Source organism: Megascapheus bottae, chromosome 25, assembly GCF_031878675.1.
Source record: "Megascapheus bottae isolate mThoBot1 chromosome 25, mThoBot2.hap1, whole genome shotgun sequence".
In the NCBI taxonomy this organism is placed as follows: domain Eukaryota; kingdom Metazoa; phylum Chordata; class Mammalia; order Rodentia; family Geomyidae; genus Megascapheus; species Megascapheus bottae.
Window position 1 is genome coordinate 20819778 of NC_143533.1, and position 22353 is coordinate 20842130.

The window sequence follows — 22353 nt, forward strand, 5'->3', positions numbered from 1 at the left end:
GGGGCGGTCCCCGGGGCCCCGCGGGAGGCGGGGACGCAGTCCGGCCCGCCGCGGGAGGTGGGGGGGGAGGAAGGGGGACCCGGAAGGCAAAGTAAGTAGGGGAAGTTCCTGGGGCGGTGCCCCGCCGGTCGCGACGCCTCCGTGCGCGTCCTCGCTACCTCACTCGGCTGCTCGCCCGCACCCTCCCTCCAGTGCCCGGGGCCCTGGGTCCCCGCCGGGGCTCGTGGTCTCCTTTCTCACCACGCCGCGGTCGCGAGAGGATCCGGTGCGGGCGGTGGCCCGGCCTCCTCAGCCCACCAAGGGCGCCAGCGGAGAGGGAACCCCACCTCCCTGGGAGCCGGCGGGGAGCGAGGGCACCGGACCGAGGGCGGCGTTCCTGGCCGTCTTGCGGCGCGGTGCGGGGAGCCGGCGCAGGGCGGGCGAGCGTCGAGGTCGTGGCGGGGAGATAGAAGACCGCCCGGGCGCTCCGGGCTTCTCCGGTCCCCGGAGCCCTGCGACCACCGCACATAGATTTCCCTCGCACCACCGGGACTTCTCGATCCGCGCTCGGCGTCAGCTCAAGCCTTATCCTCAATCAAGGACCAGGGAGGGAGGGAGGGAGCCAGGCCTTGTACACAAACTTCGACAGTGCGATGACTGCAACAAAAAGAAGCATTGTGAGGTGAAATGTAAAAAGTACTTTCAGGGCAGCAGAGATTTGCGGGTGGGACTGGAGTCTGGGAGGCCCTGGGGAAACGGTAGGAAGAACGCGGTGGTCCCTCACCTGGAGATGGCAGTCCGAGAAAAAACCGGAGCCAACAGGTAAACTGATCCCCAAAGGAAGAGGAGCTCAACTCTTGGCCCCTGGAGCCACTGGGCTCCTCTGCAGGGTTTGACCAGTTGAGCTGCCCTTAGCTGGTTGTTTTTTTTCTCTCGAATATTTAATACTTGTACTTGATACAACGTTCAAGTTAATAGTGATTGGCCAATCTGTTCTTTCTAGTGCAAACTGTGCCACGTTTCTTGTATATTTTCAGAATCTACAAATAAACATGCTATAAATATGGCCTTGCCAGAGTTACTCTACAGCCCGGTTAAAGAATGAGACAAGGATCTTTTTATAAGACATCCATTTATAAAGAAGGGTTGAAAGTAGGCAGAACAAAAGGCAGGAATGTAAATCCGGGAGGAAACAGCTGATCATATGCATAATGGTATCTTCCAACCTTTGGCATAGTGCCTGAATTCACAAATATGATTTGCTGTACTGAGAATAAAATCCATGACTTGTGCGTGCCATAGCTCTACCCCGGCGCTACTCCTCCAGCCGGAATGAAGGATGAAAGCCTAAATTAAAGCTATGTCGATGGAGAGGAAGGAACCAATATGAGGTCAGTCAACTTACTATAATGGCTAACTTTGTATATCAACTTGAATAGGCCTAGACACCTACGCTGCCCAGTTTTGGTTGCTGAAAATGCGTTACGTGTGATTAACATGTAAATATGTAGATATTAAAAGCAGGTTACCTTCCATAACATCTGTGGATCCATCTACTCTGTCCCAATGAAGATCCTCAGAATAGAAAGAATTCTGCATCCAGACATCATCTTCAGTCTGCTTGCCAGCACCTAAAACTATGAGCCAATTTCCTGGAGATCTATAAATATATCCTCTATTGATGTTTCTGTGGAGAAACCTAATAGCGATTTACTGAATATGAAGTAAAACATGATTCTTTTATGGATTAAGTGGTGGTAACACACATCTAGTTGCTCAAGTAAAAACCCTGAACATTATCTTTGGATTTCTAATGCTCATGGCCTCTAAATTCCATTCAAGTTCTAAGGATGTGTCCAGTTTTCTTCTTGGAGGTATTTAACTCCGTCTTGCTATTGCCTTATTTAAGATACCTCTATACTGCTATTTAGCCACCCAGTTGATCTCCCACTTTCTTGTCCTCAATTCATGCACTACACAGCAGGAAGATGCTTACGTGTGTGTGTGTCTGCCTGCACTGGCTTCGTGTATGTGAGAAATGCGGAAGATCACATATGAGGCCAGACAAGGTACACATTTGCAGCCCCAGCTAAGTGGGAGTAATAAGTAGGGTAAGGGTGATGATTATGCTTTAAGGTAAGCGGGGTGTGTGTGTGTGAAACCTTACCTGAAAAGTAAAGCAAAAAGTTCAAGATATGGCTCAAGTGGTCACAAAACCTTGAGTTCAAACTCTAGTACTGCCAAAAAATATAAATGCATGTGTAAACAAGGCCAAGTGTGGTGACACACCACTGTAATCCTAACACTCAATAAATTGAGATCGGAAGATCTCAAGTTTAAAACCAGCTTGGGCTATATAGAGCAACACCCTCTCTTCCCTGCCCCCAATCCAGTGTTTATAATTTAAATGATCATTTTGTTTACCTGGACACAAGCAGAAATTATGTGGGACTGCTCACAAAATTTTCCCCATTTTTTTTTTTTTTTTTTGTAAACTGGCACAGTATACAATATACAAAAGTAGGCAGGCTTCCTAAAGTTGTCTGCGGATTTACCACAGCTGATCTAGAGGGGTTAGAAGTAGATCTAACTGAAACTATTAAACATTTAGCTTCAGGGCCCTTCACTACATGGACCATTACTAATTTTTTTTTTTTTTTTTTTTTGCCAGTCCTGGGCTTGAGCTCAGGACCTGAGCACTGTCCTTGGACTTTCTCAAGGCTAGAGCTCTACCACTTGAGCCTCAGCACCACTTTCAGCTTTTTTCTATTTATGTGTACCAAGGAATCAAACCTGGGTCTTCATGCATGCTAGGCAAGCACTCTACCACTAGGCCAAACTCCCGGCCCACCATTACTATTTTTAAGACAGCTCAAACTCCTATGTAATATAAAGTACATGCAACTTGAATCATCCCTTACATGTAAACCCATTACCCTACCTTTTCATTTTTTAGCAAACATTTATACCTAGGCCACAGCATGATTTGTAGCTTCCCAGTCATTGGAAATGCTTTGGTGGAAGCTAGATAGCACTATACCTTAAGACCATCAGTACACTTCTGGTTAACCTAGGTGGTACCATTTATATTCACCTTTCAAAATACCTTATTGGGCCAGGAGTTTGGCCTAGTGGTTAAAGTGTTTGCCTAGCATGCACAAGGACCTGGGTTCGATTCCTCGGTACCACATACGTAGAAAAAAAAAAAAGCCAGAAGTGGTGCTAAGGCTCAAGTGGTAGAACTCTAGCCTTGAGAAAGTCCAAGGACAATGCTCAGGCCCTGAGTTCAAGCCCAGGATTGGCAAAAAAAAAAAAAAAAAAAAAACTTATTGGCCAGTATCACAAGCTTGATAAAGTCCCTGAGCTCTTCAGCTCAAGGCTACCACTCTACCCCTTGAGCTACAAGCCCCACTTCCCGTTTTCTAGAGGTTAATTGGAGATAAAGAGTCTCAGGTTCTTTAGTGCCTGGGCTGGCTTTGAACCTTGATCTTCAGATCTCAGCCTCCTGAGTAGTTAGGATTACAGGAGTGAGCCACCATACCTGGCTGAGAAAGTTTTGTATGCAGTCATGACTGCACAAAAATGCTATGGTATGGGGGGGATACAGCATGTCATAATCCTGGTTTCTCAGAGAAAGACCTAAACCTTGCCTTCAGGCAAGCCTGTTTCCTTATGGCTTCCATATTTCCCTTTTGATAGTAATCATCAGGACAAACCTGCAGTAGAAAAAAAGCTGTACTTGTACTATAAATTGATAAAAATTATATTGCTTCTAATGGCTGACAAATCATCATCAAAGAAAAGTACTTCCATAAAAGTTTTATTTATCCCCACAACAACCCTGTGAGGTAGGGTGACCAGGGCATTGGAAGATGAGAAAACTAAATCTACGTTACTTGTTCACGGCTACACTGCATAGTAAATAAGTAGAAATTAAATTGAGATTTTAAATGTTTATGACTATATTGATTCATGTGGAAACAGGTGAGGAGAATATTAATTCCTCCCTACCTTAATGCCAAAAGGACACTGCCTTGAAAAATCCCATTTCAAAAGATGAAAGCAGCTTTTCATTGCTTATTTCTACAAAGATTTATAAAATAAAAAAATAGTGAAATATTTCAGTTAATATATATAATGGTCTCATTCAGGGACATGTCCTTCATCTGTGTGTATGATCAACTATTCCAAGTCCTAGAAATGCAAACTATTAAATATACGAAAGACAAAAATGATAATGAGCGTAGCCTCAACCTTTTTTATTCCTCCATGTGTCTTGAATACGTTCTGCAAAATCCCAGTTTAAAACAAAGAAACACTCTACCACAGAGGTGTCGGGTAAACTTTTATTTTGTTACCTACTCTCAAACCACTATCACATTAGTTAAAACAGGGATTTCTCAAACCTGTCCATCAGAATCACCAGGAGAACTTAAAAAAAAAAAATACAGAACTCTCAGGCTCAGGCCCAATCTAGACATAACAGATAGGTTTCTAGGTGTAGGCATTGGAATCTGCATTCTAAAAGCTTCTCAGAGCAATCCTAATGAGCAGTCAGGTTTGAGAACCACTGAAGTATCTTTCAAATGCTAGTATCAAAACCATAAGCTAGTATAAACTTGTTGCTCTCTTAACCTCTTTTTAAAAAGATCTCAAAACATGTTCTATCCCCAGAACTCTTACCTCTGGAGCAAATAATTTCAATTCAAGATACAGAGAAACATTTTATAAAAATGTATCCTAGTTAGTGAGACTTGGATTCCAATAATAATTTAAGTATCATTTAAATATAAGTATTGAGGTTTGGTTCTTATTCTGAAAATTTAAATGGATTTTATACAAACTCCTAACAGGCTTGCAACTCAGGGAAGACAGGAAAACTAACAACAATCAAATACATCAGCACTGAAAAAAATACTATACTCATTTATAACTCATGAGAGGAATAAGAAAGTGAATGACAACCTAAGGCCTTTTGGCCCATACATTTTTGTTCCCAGTCCACTCTTCCCCTATAAGGGGAAATAAAACAAACATTCTTTCCTAGTTGCTTGGCATAGTTATTCGGTGGGTAACTATTAACTAAGTTAATTCAGACGCACAGATTAAAAGAGGTAAAAAATAAATACCTAGGAAGACAAAGAGAAGTCAGGTCAGAAAACCTTAACTATCTAATGATGTAGCATATAACACCATATTAGTACAAGAAAATGAAGGCTTTAGTGTCCTTTACATTTCAGATTTTATGTGACTGACACAGATGTGGAAGAGATCTGGTCCTTACGAAGATTTCTGTGCTCGCTGGAAAGATTTGTAGGAATAATGAAATGTTTTCTTCATTGGTGAGATGAAGTCTCTGTTAGGCAAGTTGACAATAAAATAATGAGAAACAAGTCTTTAGAAGGTTGAGTGAAAGTTAAATCTAGTTGAAAAAGTCACTGGCAAATGATAATTAAAAAAAACAAAACAAAACAAAAAAACACCTCTCTTATGTTAACCCTAAGAAAAACAAGTGAACAAAACTACCCCAGAGAAATTTTTTTTTTTTAAATGTACACATCCATTTCACTGACAGTTACAGGAAAATAGCCATTTATAGAAGTTACACAATGCTTTCAACAAATCCCAAACCAATTTTGGGAAACAGATAAAGCCACTGGATAAATAAATATACATACTAGCAATATAAAACAATTTATGATCATGAATTGTCATCAGTCCTCTTTTTAGGACTCAAAGAGAAATGCAGTGATAAATCTGATTAGGGCTACATATATTACATGGAATTAAAAAACACAACCAATTAAAATATCCATTCTAATCATGATACAAATAGTTAAAAGAATGTCTTGAAAGTCAGACATTATTACTGGACATAGCACAATTTTATAGGTACTTTAGAATGTAATGTGTACACAGGTCACTTCCTGGGTCACCTCAAGGATCAATCGATCCTGCACTAGAGTCATGTTTCCTGTGGGAGCTGATGGGCTGGGCACATCTCAATTCAAAAGACACACATACCTCCAATAAATAAACTAAAAGTGTTCAATATCTATCAAAAAAGGTGCGATGGGAAGATAAAACATTAAGGTGGAAGGAAGCTGGCTAATTGCTGCTTTGTAATTTATTTAAACTTTTTGTTTTAACAACTTTGCCTAAATAGAAAAAATATACTAACTTGGTCTCAAGAAATCATCTTAGTCTACATAAATTTTCTCGTGGTTTGTTTCTTTATAGAAGCTGGTGATGCTTGATTCATTTTATCAATGGACTTAATGGAAGCTTTCTACTAGAGGACTGAAAACAACTTCACTATTAATGAAAGATGCTTAAAAGTTGCTTTCCTCATTATTAAAGTGCCCATAGGCACAATGGGATATAGGTACTTACATTTCCCTTTAAAGTTATGGGAAGACCCTTTGAGACTAGTCACTTAATCAGAAAACTTACAGCAATTTTGAAGTGTTCTGAAAATTTGGATATTATATAGGCTTTGGGGTTTGCCATTTGAGCATAAAATAGGAAGGAATGGGTGAAATGTAACTAGGTTCACAATTCTGAGCAAGCGCATATGTAAAGGTAACATATGTACATTTTATTTCAAGAAAAGACATAAGACAAACAGCATAAAGATGCCCAGATGCCCTAAAGATAAATACATTTCAAAGATTCTCATTAAAATGAATCTGTAGTATTTTTCCTGCAAGCAAAATACCTTTCTTTAAATTAAAAAAAAAATCAGTATTCTGAATTGCAATGCTTTTGCTATTTTTTTTTGCAGAAAATCTGCCATGATTATTTTTTAAGTGAAGGATTTTCCACAAAACAGGCTTGCTCTACATGCTAGATTTTTAAACAGTTCAGTGACACAATATGCTAACTACATACACAACAGATAATATAGTAAGAAAACACTCAACCTGATGAAAAGTTAAAATCTTCATTAATACACTGAAAACTTGACATAACTCATGCCTTTAAAATCAAAAATACAAAAATTAAATGTTTTCCTAAAAAGATTTCCTTATTTTAAGGATTCATTTGAAAATGAAGCTGCATGTAATTTGTACAATAAGTTGTACAAGTAAACAGGTAATATACATAAAAAATTAACTGACATACTCCTCAATTATCAGTTGTCCACCTTTAATTTCCAATACTGTACTTTCTTAACAAGCATACAAAATATCAAACTTCTCTTTAGAAAAAGTGCCGTTCTTTGACATCCTTTACATAAAAACAGTCTGAGCCTGTGGCATGTTAATGCAGTTGAGAGGCAAAGCATACTAACTTTTACAAATTCTACCTTCCATAAAAAGCCCCCTGAAAAGGAGATTACATGCCACTATAAAAATATCAACCTCTTGTGGTGGCTGCATTAGAGAACCAAGGCTTGAAGACCATTTTCATATAGCATAGAAAACCACTCTGAGAGCAATGGTGACGTGGGAGTGTTGTGCCGCAGGACTGTGCATAGCTACTGAGAGGTACCGAGACTGTTACACAGCGTTTTAAGTTGATTGTAACCAAGAGCATAACAGAGGTACGACCAGCCCATGCAAAGGAACTAAAAATACTGAGTCACTGTGCTGAATACTTTGTTCCTGGAGAAAACCAAAGGCAGCAGTAACTAAATCAAGCCCAACAGGTGACCGAACTCCTTCTCCTCAAAGATCGGTGAGCACAGTGAAGTCTGAGGTATACCTTTATCCATTAAATCTGTGTGCCATTGCAAGATATTATCATTTGGGAATACATGCCATCACAATGGTTTAAACTTTTGAATATTAGTCATTCATATATTCTTATCTACCCAATCTCTTGATTTTTGAAAAGATTTCACCTACAGTAGAATATTACAGAAAGAAAATATAAATGCGTATCTTTCTAAATGAAACTTACATGGACTAAAAGTAGAGAATATTTTTAAACAAATATACAATATGCAGGCAGACAAAGCAGGAAAACAGCCATTCAAATGTATAATAAAAAACTAAAACTATTTCCAGAAAACTATGAAGCGCCTCAACTAAAAGGAATGCATAATGAAATTCTAATCTAATACAGGTCAAAAATGTAAAAAGGTTATAAACCTTAACAGGAAAAATAAAACAACTTTTACTGGCCATTCCTGTTGAAATGAGAATCATAAAGTAACAGAAAAGTGGCTACAAACCCACTTAGAGCACCAAACAGAGAGAAAATAAAAGTCCATTTTCATCTCTGTTATTATCATAAAATCCTGTGGAACTACAGGTCAAACTGCTGGTGGCAGAAACAGAATTCTTTATAAACTGCAGATGTCCTGTACATAAAAAAATTTCACTGGAGTTGCACTAGTTCTAAAGACTCTTCTGTTTTAGCCTACCTACTGTATGTATTCAATCTGAGATAGATAAAGTCTCTTTCTGTAACCCTTGATTATTATTGGGCACCAAAGATAAGAAAAGCAAGACGGGGTACAAAAATGCAAAATTTCAACAGTAATGGCAATGTTTTTGTCTTAGTCCAAAAGGGTCCTGCATTCTTTCCCCCTTCAGTGATTTGACAAGTCTTTGTATTTAATCTGGGGGCAGCAAATCATGCAAGCGAAATCTGTCTCTGATGTGAGGTCGGACATCTTCATTCTGTGGAAAAAAGATAAAACTTTGAAAAAATGAAATAAAAAAATGAGCCTTATAACATTTTTAAATAACCTTTTTGATTATTATTATTATTATTTTTTTTGGTGGGTCATGGGGCTTGAACTCAGCCTAGGCACTGTCTCTGAGCTTTTCATCTCAAGGCTACTGCTCTACCCTTGAGCCAACTCCCATTTCCCGTTTTCTAGAGGTTAATTGGAGATAAAAGTCTCAGGTACTTTTGTGCCCAGGCTGCCTCTGAACCTTGATCCTTGAATCTCAGCCTCCTAAGTAGCTAGGATTACAGGCGTGACCCATCGTGCCCAACTGCTTTATGATTTCTATTACTTTACTTGCCAAATACAGTCAAGTCTTCTAATATTAACAAGTTAGCATTTGTAAATTCAACTATCCTTAGCTTTAGCGGGAAAGGAATATTAATGTATGTGGCAGACTTGTTTCCCAGATCATTCACTCCTAATAATTTAATTATATAGAGTGCATTTATATTATACTATTATGGTAATTTAGAGATAATTCAAAGCATTTGTTAAGATATGCACAGGATCCACACACACATTACTACTCATTATACAAGTGACTTAAACATCTGAAGATCTTATTCAGCAGTAGATCTGGGAACCAATCCTGAAGGGATATCAAGCAATGACGATAGATGTAACACAGGCACAAATTAACTTGGAATTCAATGTAAAACACTTTCATTAACTGAAGTTTCAATTCAGAATAACCATTAAACTATAGCAAAATCAGCAGATCAGGAGGAGGTTAAAATCTACTACATTCTATTTTCTACATTCATCTTAAAATTCATTTGTGAATTAGCATGTAGAAAAGGAATCCCTGTCCACACCCTGCTTTTCCCCAGTGCCTCTGGCCTATTTATTTTACTTATCAATCACTTGTTCCTTTGCTTACATTAAAGATCTTTCCCTAGTCCTTTAGTCCAGTTCACTGGCCACTGATTCATTTCTCTGAATACCAACTGACATCTGGGGGTGAAGGGGGGGTTTCTTTATCCACCCATGCTGACCTCCCAGTCATTCACTCATCTTGCAACAGAACCCTAGCAATTATAGGTCATGAAGGTCACGGTGGCATTTAAAATCTCAGTTCCCAAAGCACAACTACTCTTTGGGATCAGACAAGTATTTGTGCATCCAGTGACTCCCAAGATACTAGCTCACTTTCCAGGAATTCCTTCTGCCTTTGCCACACTGTCCAGTGCGGCCATGTCTTAGCTACTAAGGAGGCTGAGATCTGAGGATCACAGTTCAAAACCTGCCTAGTAGAAAAATCCCTGTGTGAGACCTTTTTTTGGTTGTTATTGTTGTTGTTGTAGGGCTTTGCACCACTTGAGCTATTTATGGTTTTCTAGTGGTTAAGTGGAGATGAGTCTCATGGATTTTTATGCTGGGCTGGCCCTGAACCCTTATCCTCAGACCTCAGCCTTCTGAGTAGCTAGGATTACAGGCGTGAGCCAGTGGCACCAACTCTGTTGAGACACTTTTCTCTAATAAACCACTCAAAAAGCCAGAAGTGGTGCTGTGGCTCAAGTTGGTAGTGCTAGTCTTGAGCACAAAGAGGATCGGGAACAGTACCCAGGCCCTGAAGAATTCAAGCCCCACAACCAATCAAAAAAAACAACTGAGTTCAAGTCCCACCACTGACAGAAAAGAAAAAAAAAGTATAAAGTGGATTTTTTTTCAATTTTTTACTTTAAATTTTATTAATTTTATTAGTTGTTTATGTGGTATGGAGGAATCAAATTCAGAGCCTCATGCATGCTAGGCAAGCACTCTACCACTAAGCTATATCCCCAGCCCCTCAATATTATTGTTTAATGAATAATTACTTTTTTGTCTGCGAACCAGTACTGGGGCTTAAACTCAGGACCTGGGCACTGTAACTTAGTTTTCTCACTGTAGGCTGGCACTTTTAGCACTTTTAATAGGAAGCTTCACTTCCTATTGGACATATCTGAGCAACCAAAATTACAATGGAAGGATTGTAAGACACACTTACCAGTTCTACAAGCTTCTCCAGAAAAGGAATCAATTTTAGGAGTTCATTGTCATTTTTATCCATAAACCAGCTTTCTATAGGGATTCCATTAGAAAGCTAAAACAATAAATAGATAATTAAATTCCCTTTTAACTCTTAGTTTGCTACTCTGGAAAAATTTTTTAAAGAGAAACAACATATTTAACTAAACACTCATCTAAAAGTTCCTTTGAAAAGGTATGCTACCAGAATGTCCTTTGAGTAATACAAGAGAGAGGTGTTTAAAGTATACATTGAAGTATACTTTTTCAGTTTCATTTTTCTCAGAGCATACTAAGCTAGATAAGAAAGTTCTATTAAAACAAGTTTTGTGAGGGCAATTAACATAACTTAAAAACCTTCCTTTATTCATTCAAGAAATATTACTATGTTACAGTGCTATGTACTAGAGTATACATTGCCAATATAAACAAAGAAAACATACTTTTTTTTTTTTTTTTTTTTTTTGCCAGTCCTGTGGCTTGAACTCAGGATCTGGGCACTGTCCTTGAGCTATCTCAAGGCCAGTGTTCCACCATTTGAGTCACACCACCACTCTTGGCTTTGTTTATGCGTTATCGAGGAATCCATCCCAGGGCATCGTGTGTGCTAGTCAAGCACTCTACCACTAATCCACACTCCCAGCCCATCATATACTTTTTTTTTTTTTAAAGTAAGTTTACCAAGAATCCAAAGGCATTGTATAATCTTGTTTGTTATTTATTTATTATTATTTTTTTTGCCAGTCCTGGGCTTGAGCTCAGGGCCTGAGCACTGTCCTTGGACTTCCTCAAGGCTAGAGCTCTACCACTTGAGCCTCAGCATCACTTCCAGCTTTTTTCCATATATGTGGTATCGAGGAATTGAACCCGGGTCTTCATGAATGCTAGGTAAGCACTCTACCACTAGGCCAAACTCCCGGCCCCTTATATACAATTTTTTTATACAATGACCACATCCTATTTCATTGTTCTATTTTTTATTTGGTTTTTAAAATGACTTATTTCCATTTAATACTTTAATAATACCTTAATAATGCCTCTCCTTTACCCTCCCCCTTCCCCTTTCTAGTCCAGTATCAGTAAGCTTCCTTATTCCATTTGCCCCAACATACATACACTATTTTTGGCCCTATTTGTCCTCTTTCACTCTCTCCCTTTGCCTGCCCCTTCCCCCTTATTCTCTGTGTGTGTGGCGTGTGCGCGCACACACACACACACACACACACACTGTTCAGGGACTTGAACTCAAAGTTTGGGCACTATCAGTGAGCTTTTTCACTCAAGGTAGCACTCTACCACTTGAACCATACCTCCGCGCTCAGCTTTTCAATGATTAATTGGAGATAACAGTCTCATGGACTTCCCTGCCCCAGGCTGGCTTCAAACCAAGATCCTCAGTATGCCTCTTATGTAGCTAGGATTACAGGCCTGTACTACCAATGCCCAGATTACTCTGTCTTTCTGAGACAAGGTTTGCTATGATGCCCAGAGTAGTCTCAAATGATTCCCCTGCCTCAAGACACCCTAGTAGCAGAAACTACATGTACCTACTTACCTCATCTAGATACCACTGATCTATTTGGTCTGTCTGTCTCTTTTGTCTTTGTCTTTCTCTCGAAGGGACACTGAAACACTTAAGCTCAGACCATCCTATTCTCTTGTTTTTAGTGGTATTGGGATCTGAACACAGGGCCCTGTACTTCCTGGGCACAAGCTACTGCTAGCGTTGACGCACATGTCTAGTCCAGGCCATTCTATTCTTGACTAGATGGGTGCAAAGCCCTGGACTCAAAATATAGCACCATAAAAACAAAACAAAAAGCTCAATAACTTTGAGAACATAAATACAAAAAAAGCAAGCTAAACTAAAAGAAAAAAAGTAAATAAATACTTGATTAGAAATAAAACAAAAAAATCGTTTCTTGACCCAATGATTTTTTTCATCCCAGAGGAATCTAAAGAATGTAAACCGTATTTGTTTGACAGAAAATAATCTCTAGAACAAAATTTTAAATTGAGGTGAAATGTTGTATTTGAGATGTTGAGATGTTGAGATTTTGGCCTTGATTTTTTTTTTTTGAGGCAGTCTTACTATGTTAATAAAGACTCCTCTAAACTTCTGGGATTAAGCAATCAAAGGGCATGTGCCACCAGGCCTGGGTGATTTGTAAAAAATTTCAGGGCCGGGAGTTTGGCCTAGTGGTAGTGCACTTGCCTAGCATGCAGGAAGATCAGGGTTCAATTCCTCAGTACGATGTACATAGAAAAAAGCCAGAAATGGTGTTGTGGCTCAATGGTAGAGCTTTAGCCTTGAGAAAGCCCAAGGACAGGGCCGAGGCCCTGAGTTCAAAGCCCAGGACTGGCAAAAAAAAAATATTCAATGCAAATAAACAAAAAAAGTAGGCACTTACAGCTAGGGATATAGTTTAGCGATAAACTCCTGCACTCAAAGACCAGCATTACCATAAACAAAGAAACTAGCAGCCTGAAGTAAACACATGTCAATACTACATAGCTTCCCACTCCCCACTTTTTTTTTTTTTTGAGACAAGATATCACTATGCAGTCAATGTTGGCCTCAAATTCATGATTATCTTGTCTCATCCCCCAAATACTAGATTGAAGGTATGTACCACCATAAAAACTCCTAGTACCATACCATTTGAGCCACAGCACCAATTCTTGCTTTTTCTGTCTATGTGGTAACCAAGGAATTGAATCCAGGGCTTCATACATGCTAGTCAAGCACTCTACCACTAGACCATACTCCTGGCCTGTGAGAATGCTATTAAATGATGGATTCTTATAGCTCTTTTTTATTCCAATTTGCTACTAAAGAGGGTTTTCATTTCAGATTTTCTGCATTTGTGTTGGAAATGTCACCAGGAAAATTTCTATTTTCTCCTATCATATTCTTTTTAGCAGAATGTCATCATCATATTTTTTCCAATTTAAGTTTTGTTTAGCAGTCCTTTTCCTACCTGATATGCAAAGGCTTGTGGTGAGTTGTCAATTATTATTGTTTTTGAAAGATCCCTTCCAAGGATATTTAAGTCCTTTATATAGTTTCCTTGTACACAAACACAATGCTCACGGAAAAGCCGATGCCTAAACATAAAAACAAAAATAAATTAAACAAAAAAACCCCTCCATAAGCACTATATATATATATACATATTCCACAGGCTATGTAGGTTGTCATTATTTTCTCTCACCAAGGAAATTAAAATACAAATACCAGACTTAAGTATTGGACTATATAGCTTTACTATAAAAATTCTTAGCAAACTGAAACCATTTAACCAAACACTGCCATGTCTTAAAGAATTTTGCTTTTATCCTAAAATGTCCTATTAAATTAGAAAGGGGTTTAAAAATTCTAAAGTGTTTTTGTAATTTATTTACCCAGGAAAGCTCAGCACAGATGCAGCATCTGGTTGTCAGCGAGGTCCTGCTTTTTAACCAATTTTCCAGATGGTTGACTGACGCACAAGTGACTTGCCCAAGGTCACACAGTAAGTCAGTGGTTAGCCCCGCATTGGAACCCAGGATCCTCCTGGCTCCCAGTCCTTTGCTCTAACCAGTAGACCACACAGCCTCCCTATCCCTGTACATACCAGAATAGAAAATATGAGAAGGAATGTTTTTGTGTTGGCACTTAATTTTTTTTGTTGTTTAGTCTTCCTTTCAATTTTTGAGAAGAGGTGCTGTTGGGGCCAAACTTTCGATAATATCAACTTTTCCTAAACACCTCTATTTTCTTTTAATTTAGTATATGTGTACTAGCATGTAAAAAATCACGGACTGAAGAAAATGGTAAAGATTTCAGTACAATAAACATAAACTGATACTTTATCAATTTTAAATCTCAAAAGTATAATTTTAAAAGCTATTTTTATAAGATACTATAGTAATTATAGAACCTCCATTTATACTCAAAATACTAGACTCTGTTACTAAAAGCAGATTCAAATATACTGTTTTCACTTTGAAACACTACATTATGTATATTAACCAACTGGTAGTTTTTCTTTCTTGTCTTTTAATTCTACTAACAGTTTTTCAGGAACTATAGACTACTCATATATGCTGTGGCTGATGGTAGGTACTTTATTTTTTTGCTGGTACCAGGACTTCAACTCAGGGCCTCCATCTTTCGCAGAACTGCCTTTCAACCACTTGAAGCATATCTCCAATGTGGCTTTCTATTGGTTAAATGGAGACTGAAGTCTCAAGGACTTTTCTTCCTGAGCTAGCTTTGAAGCATGCACCTCTAAATCTCAGGCTTCTGAGTTAAGATTTGTAAGTGGGAGCCATTAGCATCCAAGAAAGTGTTTTTAGTGTTGTGGGCTTTATTTTGGCAGTACTAGAATTTGAATTCAGGGCCTTAAAACTCACTGGGTATTTCTGCTTAGCAGGCACTTTACCATTTGAGCTATGCCTCCAGTCCTCATTTCCATATTTTTAACTATGCAATTTCAAGATTTCTTTTTAAAATTTTTATTTTCTTACTGTTATTATAAAGGTGATTACAATTACATGAGTCAGGTAATGATTACATTTCTTTTTGGGCAAATGGCACTCCTTCCCTTGCTATCTACCAATTTTTCCCTTTCATCCCCATGCACAAGTTGTATAGTTCATTTTCCACAGTGTGTAGTAATTATCACTGCTGCATTTGTTCCTTTAAACTTCCACTAGAAAAGTATTTTCTACCCCAAAACCCTTAAAAAAAAAAGCCTAAAATTAAAAAAAAAAACAACACACAAACTCAAAAGTACCCCCTGTAAATTGGGTGCTGGTGGATCGATCATGCCTATAATCCTAGATACTCAAAAGGCTGAGATCTGAGAATCATGTTTGAAGACAGCCTAGGCGCAGGAGAGCCTCTGACAGTCTTATAACCAATTAACTACCAAAAATCTAGAATGAGAGCTGAAGCTCAAGTGGTACAGCACTACCCTTGAACAAAAAAGCTCAGGGACAGTATCCACACCCTGAATTCAAGTTCCTGGACTGCAGCAGGCTCATGTACATTCTCTCATTCTCTCTCTCTCATTCTCTCTCTCTCTCTCTCTCTCTCTCTCTCTCTCTCTCTCTCTCTCTCTCTCTCTCTCTCTCTCTCTCTCTCTCTCTCTCCCTCCCTCCCTCCCTCTCTCTCTCTCTCTCTCTCTCTCTTCTCTCACACACACACACACACACACACACACACTTGCAATGGTGATGGAAAAGAGAAAGGATTTCACAGATAAAAAAAGTACTGACATTAGTCAAATGATCATCTGCTTTTGGAAAGTTAAAGATGACAGTAATATAAACATTGAGATCTGAGGAAACGGGAGGGGCAAGAATAAATGAAAATTGGGCCGGGAGTTTGGCCTACTGGTTAAAGTGCTTGCCTAGCATGCACGAAGACCCGGGTTCGATTCCTCGGTACCACATAGAAAAAAGCCATAAGTGGTGCTGAGGCTCAAGTGGTAGAGCTCTAGCCTTGAGAAAGTCCAAGGACAGTGCTCAAGCCCTGAGCTCAAGCCCAGGACTGGCAAAAAAAAAAAAAAAAAAAGAATAAATGAAAATGCAATCATGGTTGATGACTCTCCTTCTTGCCAACAGTGGCAAGTTCACCAAGACAGAAAAAAAACTGGAATCTGACAATGCTTACGAATCTGATCATTAACAAAAAACAAACTACTTGTGCTAGTCATCTAATAAGCACATAGAAAATCTGCATTTAAACTAACCAGTTTCAGAGATTTTTGGAATATCTTAGCCTACCTTAAAACTAACACACAAAAAAGCTTTTGTTTCCAGTATAAAACCAATTTAAACTACCAAATGTTTAGATCTTGTAAATGTAGACTTAAAAAAGATAGTAACTTATAACATAATAGCGTTATGATTTCTCAATACAATGAAATCTTCAAAAGGGAAGGACTTAGACTGCTTGTTACTTCCCTGGAATTTTGGAGGTGCTGAAGAGAAATCTTCAGAATGAATAAAATTAGTAAAACAAAATTATGTATATGCTATTAATAAAAATTAGCTTGAAATAAGCATAAATTACAATGTATTTTCATTAGAAAAAAACATTTCAATGTGGTTGTACCCATCTAATATAATAATGAGGAAATTATTAACAGCAGAAAAATAATGTTACTAAGAAAAACAACTTTTACTAAGCTAACATGCAAGAATTCAAGGAAAGTTATAGCCAGCTATTAAACCTAAAATGAGCCTTTTGTCATCATCATTCTCTGTTCTTGTCCTAAAAGCAAAAGAAACTCCTACATCTTGGAGGATGAAGCAAGAATGTTGGGAGCCTCAACAAATCTCTGTCAGATATTAGAAATAATGGATGTAAGTTTCCAAATGTTTTGAAAGCAATCCTACCTAACCAGGAATACATGGCATCTGTTATAGTTCAGGGCACATACAAGGAAATGAGTTCAGATAACCAGATTAACTAAATCAATTTAATTTCCTAGCAGACTTGTGTTCTTTCCATAGAAGGTGAATTTGTTCTTAGAAAAAGCAAGAATGTAATTTAATCCTGTGAAAATTAACTTTTATTTCTCTAAGCCATTAAAAAGGTATTATAAAACATGCATTATTTCACAGACATGCACACAGTTAAAAAAAAAAAAAACTACACCACCCTCTCTCCCCCCCATACCCCAAAGAAATGAGGATATAGATGTCATAGTGAATAAATACATTCATCTTTGTGTTTAAAGAACGTCTGTCTGGCAGTTTTATAATTAGGAACTCTTTTTAAAGAGTTTCTGGGGCTTTAAAATTCACTTATCCAGTTAATTTTCACCATTCAATACAGTAAATCTCTATTATCACAGCCAATTGAAAATGGCCATTAATATTAAATAAAATCAGAAAAATTTCATCGATCAGTGTGACAGACATTTCCACTATTTCTTAATTAAATTTACCTGACCAGTTGCTTTTTAGGGTCTAGTATGTTCAGTAACTTGTCTGCATACACCTTCTTAGAAGCAGTAAAAAGAATGATCTACAAATTCAGGGAAAAGAAGTAATCATTATACATGATCTAAATATGGGCACTACAATGAACAAAATATAAATACATACATAATGAGCTTAAGCACTTACCTCATACATCTGAGACATTCGTTCCAGGAATTCCCTGAAGAACGGTCTTAATCTCACATAAACCTGAAGAAATACAAAGATAATTTTCAGTATAAATTAGAAATTACTTTTTAAGATGTGTTATACTCTAACTTTGGGTATAATTTAAAAGTTCATATTTTAAAGTAACAAATGTTTTCTAAGTACCATTCCAAATACTTTTAATGTGATAATAATCATAACTAGTGATCATTTTATTTTGTATGTGTGTATGCCAGGAGCTTGAACTCAGGGCTTGAGTGCTGTCCCTGAGCTTTTGGTGTTCAGGGCTAGTGCTCTACCACTGAACCATAACTTCACTTCTGGCTTTCTAGTGATTAACTGGAGTTAACAAGTTTCATGGACTTTCCTGCCCAGGCTGGGCTCCAACTGCAATCCTCAGATCTCAGCCTCCTGAGTAGCTGAGCAGTTACAGGCACGAGCCACCAGCGCCTGGCTAATCATTTCACTCTTAATAAGTAAATAAAAGCATACAATATAACAGTACTTCATTGGAATGTAATTTTAGTAAACATTTAAACTAAAAATTGAAGGTCTCCCTGAGATTTTGATCCACCAATCAGCTCCGTCTTCCAGCCAGTAGCATCCATCCAATTATTAGGTAGGCAATGTGTCCACCTCTAACCTGACCTGTCTCAATGACCTTCCTCATTACTTCTTCATAATTTCTTCTTAACAAGCACCTGATAAAAATGCCTTTGTTTTAACTTTCTATCAAGGTAAACAACATTCAAGAGGGAAGTATCTGGACTGTTGGTTTTAAATATAACTGCAATTATTAAAAATATCTTCTATATTTAATGATTCACTTTTAATTAATTTATCACTGCTCAACTATTTAAGATTATAAAAAGAACCCAGTTTTCAAAACGACTATATTAGGAAAAACTTCCCCAAAGTGTTGCCTTATATACTTCATTTTATTTTATTTTGCTGGTCCTGTGGCTTGAACTTTGGGGCTGGGCACTGTCTCTGATATTTTGTGCTCAAGGTTAGTGTTCTACTAATTGAGACACAGGTCCACTTCTGACTTTTTGTGGTTAACTGCAGGTAAGAGTTTCCCAGGGCTAGTCTCAAATCACCATCTTCAGATCTCAGCCTTCTGAACAGCTAGGATTACAGGTGTGAGCCACTGGTGTCTGGCTTATTTTCTTGTTTCTACATCTAGATTCTTGCCTAAAATTTACTGCTGTTCTTATAATAATCCTCAATATTCACAAAGCAAAGAAATAAGCCATAAACAACACTAAAAAACTATTTGCAACACATTTTGATTTCCCTAAATTGTATTCATGACAAAAAATTTCTAAAATGACAAATTTTGTATGCCAGATTAAGAAAAACAAGTTAATGTAGAGGAGGCTAGAAATCCAATTCAGCCTTAGTGGAGTTTAATTCTGGCACAACACAAAAATGTCCCCATGACAAAAATCCTAGTTCCAGAGATAGTATGTAAAGGAGTCCAAAGAGGTAGGGACCCTATTTTACCAAATTTTGTAATCTACAAATCCCATAGAACAATACCAAATATAGAAGAGCCACCTAAAGGTATTTATTAAGTAAAATAGAATTGCCCATAATATATAGATAGGCAATACAGGACAAAAAATAGAAGCAGGCCCATAATATATAGATAGGCAATACAGGACAAAAAATAGAAGCAGGGTTATACAGTACACAAGTACAACTATTGAATTTTCTTAACTGACCAGTTTCCAAAGGCTATTTTAAAATGATTATTACATAAATAATATGATCCGATATCTACCTCTAAGTCTGTATTACTTATTTAACTAATCAGGCATATTTTAATTCCTTGACCAATCAAACACAAAGCAAAACAAAAAAGACATATATTACAAATCCTCCATATCCAACCATCGGCATTTAGGATGATGCATAACAAATTTAGTTAGCTATTCCCGTTTCTTTTTATTATTGTCAGAATATAGGGTTACGGTTATATTGGTCAGGTCGTAGGTGCATTACTTCTTGCACATTGATACCTCTTCTGTTTTTGTCCGCATTTCCTTCCCCCCTCTGTCATTCATTTTAACATTTTATCTTATAATGTTTGGTATAGTTTAAAACCTTAATTGAAAACCCAGGATCATTATTTGTTTGGTAAATCAAATAGATTTTATTTTTTGCTGGTCATGGGACTTGAACTCTGGGCCTGCGCGTTGTTCCTGAGCTCTTCAGCTCAAGGCTACCACCCTACCCCTTGAGCCACAGTGCCACTTCCAGTTTTCTGGTGATTAACTGGAGATAACAGACTCAGGGACTTTTTAGTGCCCAAGCTGGCTTTGAGCCACAATCCTGAGATCTCAGCCTCCTGAGTAGCTAGGATTACAGGTGTGACCCACTGCACCCAGCTAATCAAATAGATTTTAATATAGTACATTTTAGTGGAAAAATCATTTTCTGGGTCTTTTCAAAAGTTTCATGATACAACAAAAAGATTTCATTTTGCAAAAATATTTCCCTTATTTTCAATATCCCTGTTCTATACAGTAAAGTTAGATAAGCAGGGATTCGCTTCCTATATTCACAATACATTTCTACTACACAATACTTTAAGTAGAACACTTGTTTCAAAGTGTTATTTACAGACGTGACATATAGCTTAGTGGCATAGTCTGCCCAGCATACATGAGGGTTTGAATTACCAAAGCAAAGGAGGAGGTAAGATAGAGATGAAAGAAAGAAAAGAAAAGAAAGGAGGGAGGGAGGAAGGGAGGGAGGGAATGTTACTTTTTCAATGGCTTCCAGATTAGGTCAAAACTTCATTATAGGGCTGGGAGTGTAGCCTAGTAGAGAGCGTTCACCTAGCATGCACAAAGCCCCAGGTTCAATTCCTCAGTGCCACATACACAGAAAAAGCCAGAAGTGATGCTATAGCTCAAGTGGCAGAACACTAGCCTTGAACAAAAAGTGTCTAAGGACAGTGCCCAGATGCTGAGTTCAAGCCCCAGGACCAGCAAAAAATAAAAATAATTACCATTGCTTTCAAATGCATTTGTTTACTCAGGATTTCTGGAGGAATATATTGCTAAGAGTGTTTCCTCACCAAGGGAACAGAAAGAGTTCACTACTCTTAGATTTTCTACAATCCTATTTTCTAATAAGTGTTGGCTGTAAAAGTTTCTATTATCAGAATAGATTCACCTTTTAAATGATGTTTCAGAAGGATTAAAAGATTTAAGACACCAGGTTGGCTAATGAAAAAACAAGATATAGAAAGGTACAAAGTAACAGTCATCAGGTCTCAGGTAGGGGTGCATGGAGTTCTGCCTGTGACACATAAAGAGAAAATCTCACAGACAGAAATAAGCCTAGGAGAGTCTAAGTCACTTGGATATATAAAAGGCCACCACAGGCAGAAAAATATGCTAGTCAAGAAGTGCTATTCTCTTGTATTCTCCTATAGGAACAAATAAATAAATGCATGTATAATATAAACAGTTTAATTTTGAGACTAACATTACTTTTTGTGTTAGGGAATGGATATACAAACATACATATATATGCCTCTAAACACGTCAAAATCTATTCAACAATATGTTCTTCTTCTATATCCTATTTTATTTTCATACAAAGACTCCTTTCTGGGCCAACTACAATCCTTATTTTTTTGTTGTTGTTGTTCATGGGACTTGAACTCTGAGCCTGGGCTCTGTCCCTAAGCTCTTCAGCTCAAGGCTACTGCCCTACTCCTTGAGCTACAGCACCACTTCCAGTTTTCTGGTTTTCTCAGGACGTTTTTAGTGCCTGGGCTGGCTTTTGGCTTTGATCTCAGCCTCCTGGGTAGCTAGGATTATAGGCATGAGCCACTGCACCCAGCTACAATCCTATTTTCTAACAACCGTCCTTCAAATAAAAAAAATGGGGGGGGGAGGGTAAGAAGGATACTGGGTTTGAAATCAAGAGCTTTGCACTTGGTAGACATGAGCTCTACCACAACTTGAGCCACTCTACCAGTCCTCTCTATTACTTCCAAACTCCATGACCATGCCCACCTATCTGGACTACAACCCTCCCACCTGTGCTGCCCTCAATAACCTGATGACAAGTATGTACCACAGTGCACCTGAGATGCAATCTTTCAAGCTTTTTTTAGGGGTTGGGAAAAGAAAGAGCAGGACACAAACTACAATTCTACCTATATCCCAGGTAGCTAGGATTATGGGTTTAAATCAGTAAGCCTGTCCCATCCCATCCTTCAAATTTGTAATTATATAGTTCAAAATACTCATTTTAGTCCAGTATACATGCTTTTCTATAACTGCAGTAATTACCCAATCTATGCTTCAAATAGCTTAAATCTTTTCTCAATGATACATCAGAAGTTTAACAATAATGCCTTTAATGCAATACTAAACAATTACTATATACAAATACAAGATCCACTACTACTTCAGATTAGAAATTTCATATTTACAATACACCAAACTTCTAATTCTTTTTTTAAGTACTAAGGACTGAACTCAGGGCACTTAGTATTCTACCCCAGGCCTATG

At 38.0% G+C, this 22353-nt stretch overlaps 1 protein-coding gene across 5 annotated transcripts in view; it reads right to left on the reverse strand.

Annotated features, from left to right (window-relative positions):
• Window positions 1-3783: 3783 nt before the first annotated feature.
• The window catches only part of Ctdspl2 (CTD small phosphatase like 2), a 61683-nt gene continuing 43113 nt past the window's right edge, over window positions 3784-22353 (reverse strand). For all 5 annotated transcript variants that reach the window (XM_090318452.1, XM_090318453.1, XM_090318449.1 and 2 more), the window contains exons 9-13: window positions 17795-17857; window positions 17614-17693; window positions 13651-13777; window positions 10650-10745; window positions 3784-8609 (exon numbers count right to left, since the gene is read on the reverse strand). In XM_090318452.1, the coding sequence (XP_090174578.1) occupies window positions 8544-8609; window positions 10650-10745; window positions 13651-13777; window positions 17614-17693; window positions 17795-17857 (432 nt within the window). In that variant the 3' untranslated portion in view covers window positions 3784-8543. The remainder of the gene's footprint in view (window positions 8610-10649; window positions 10746-13650; window positions 13778-17613; window positions 17694-17794; window positions 17858-22353) is intronic.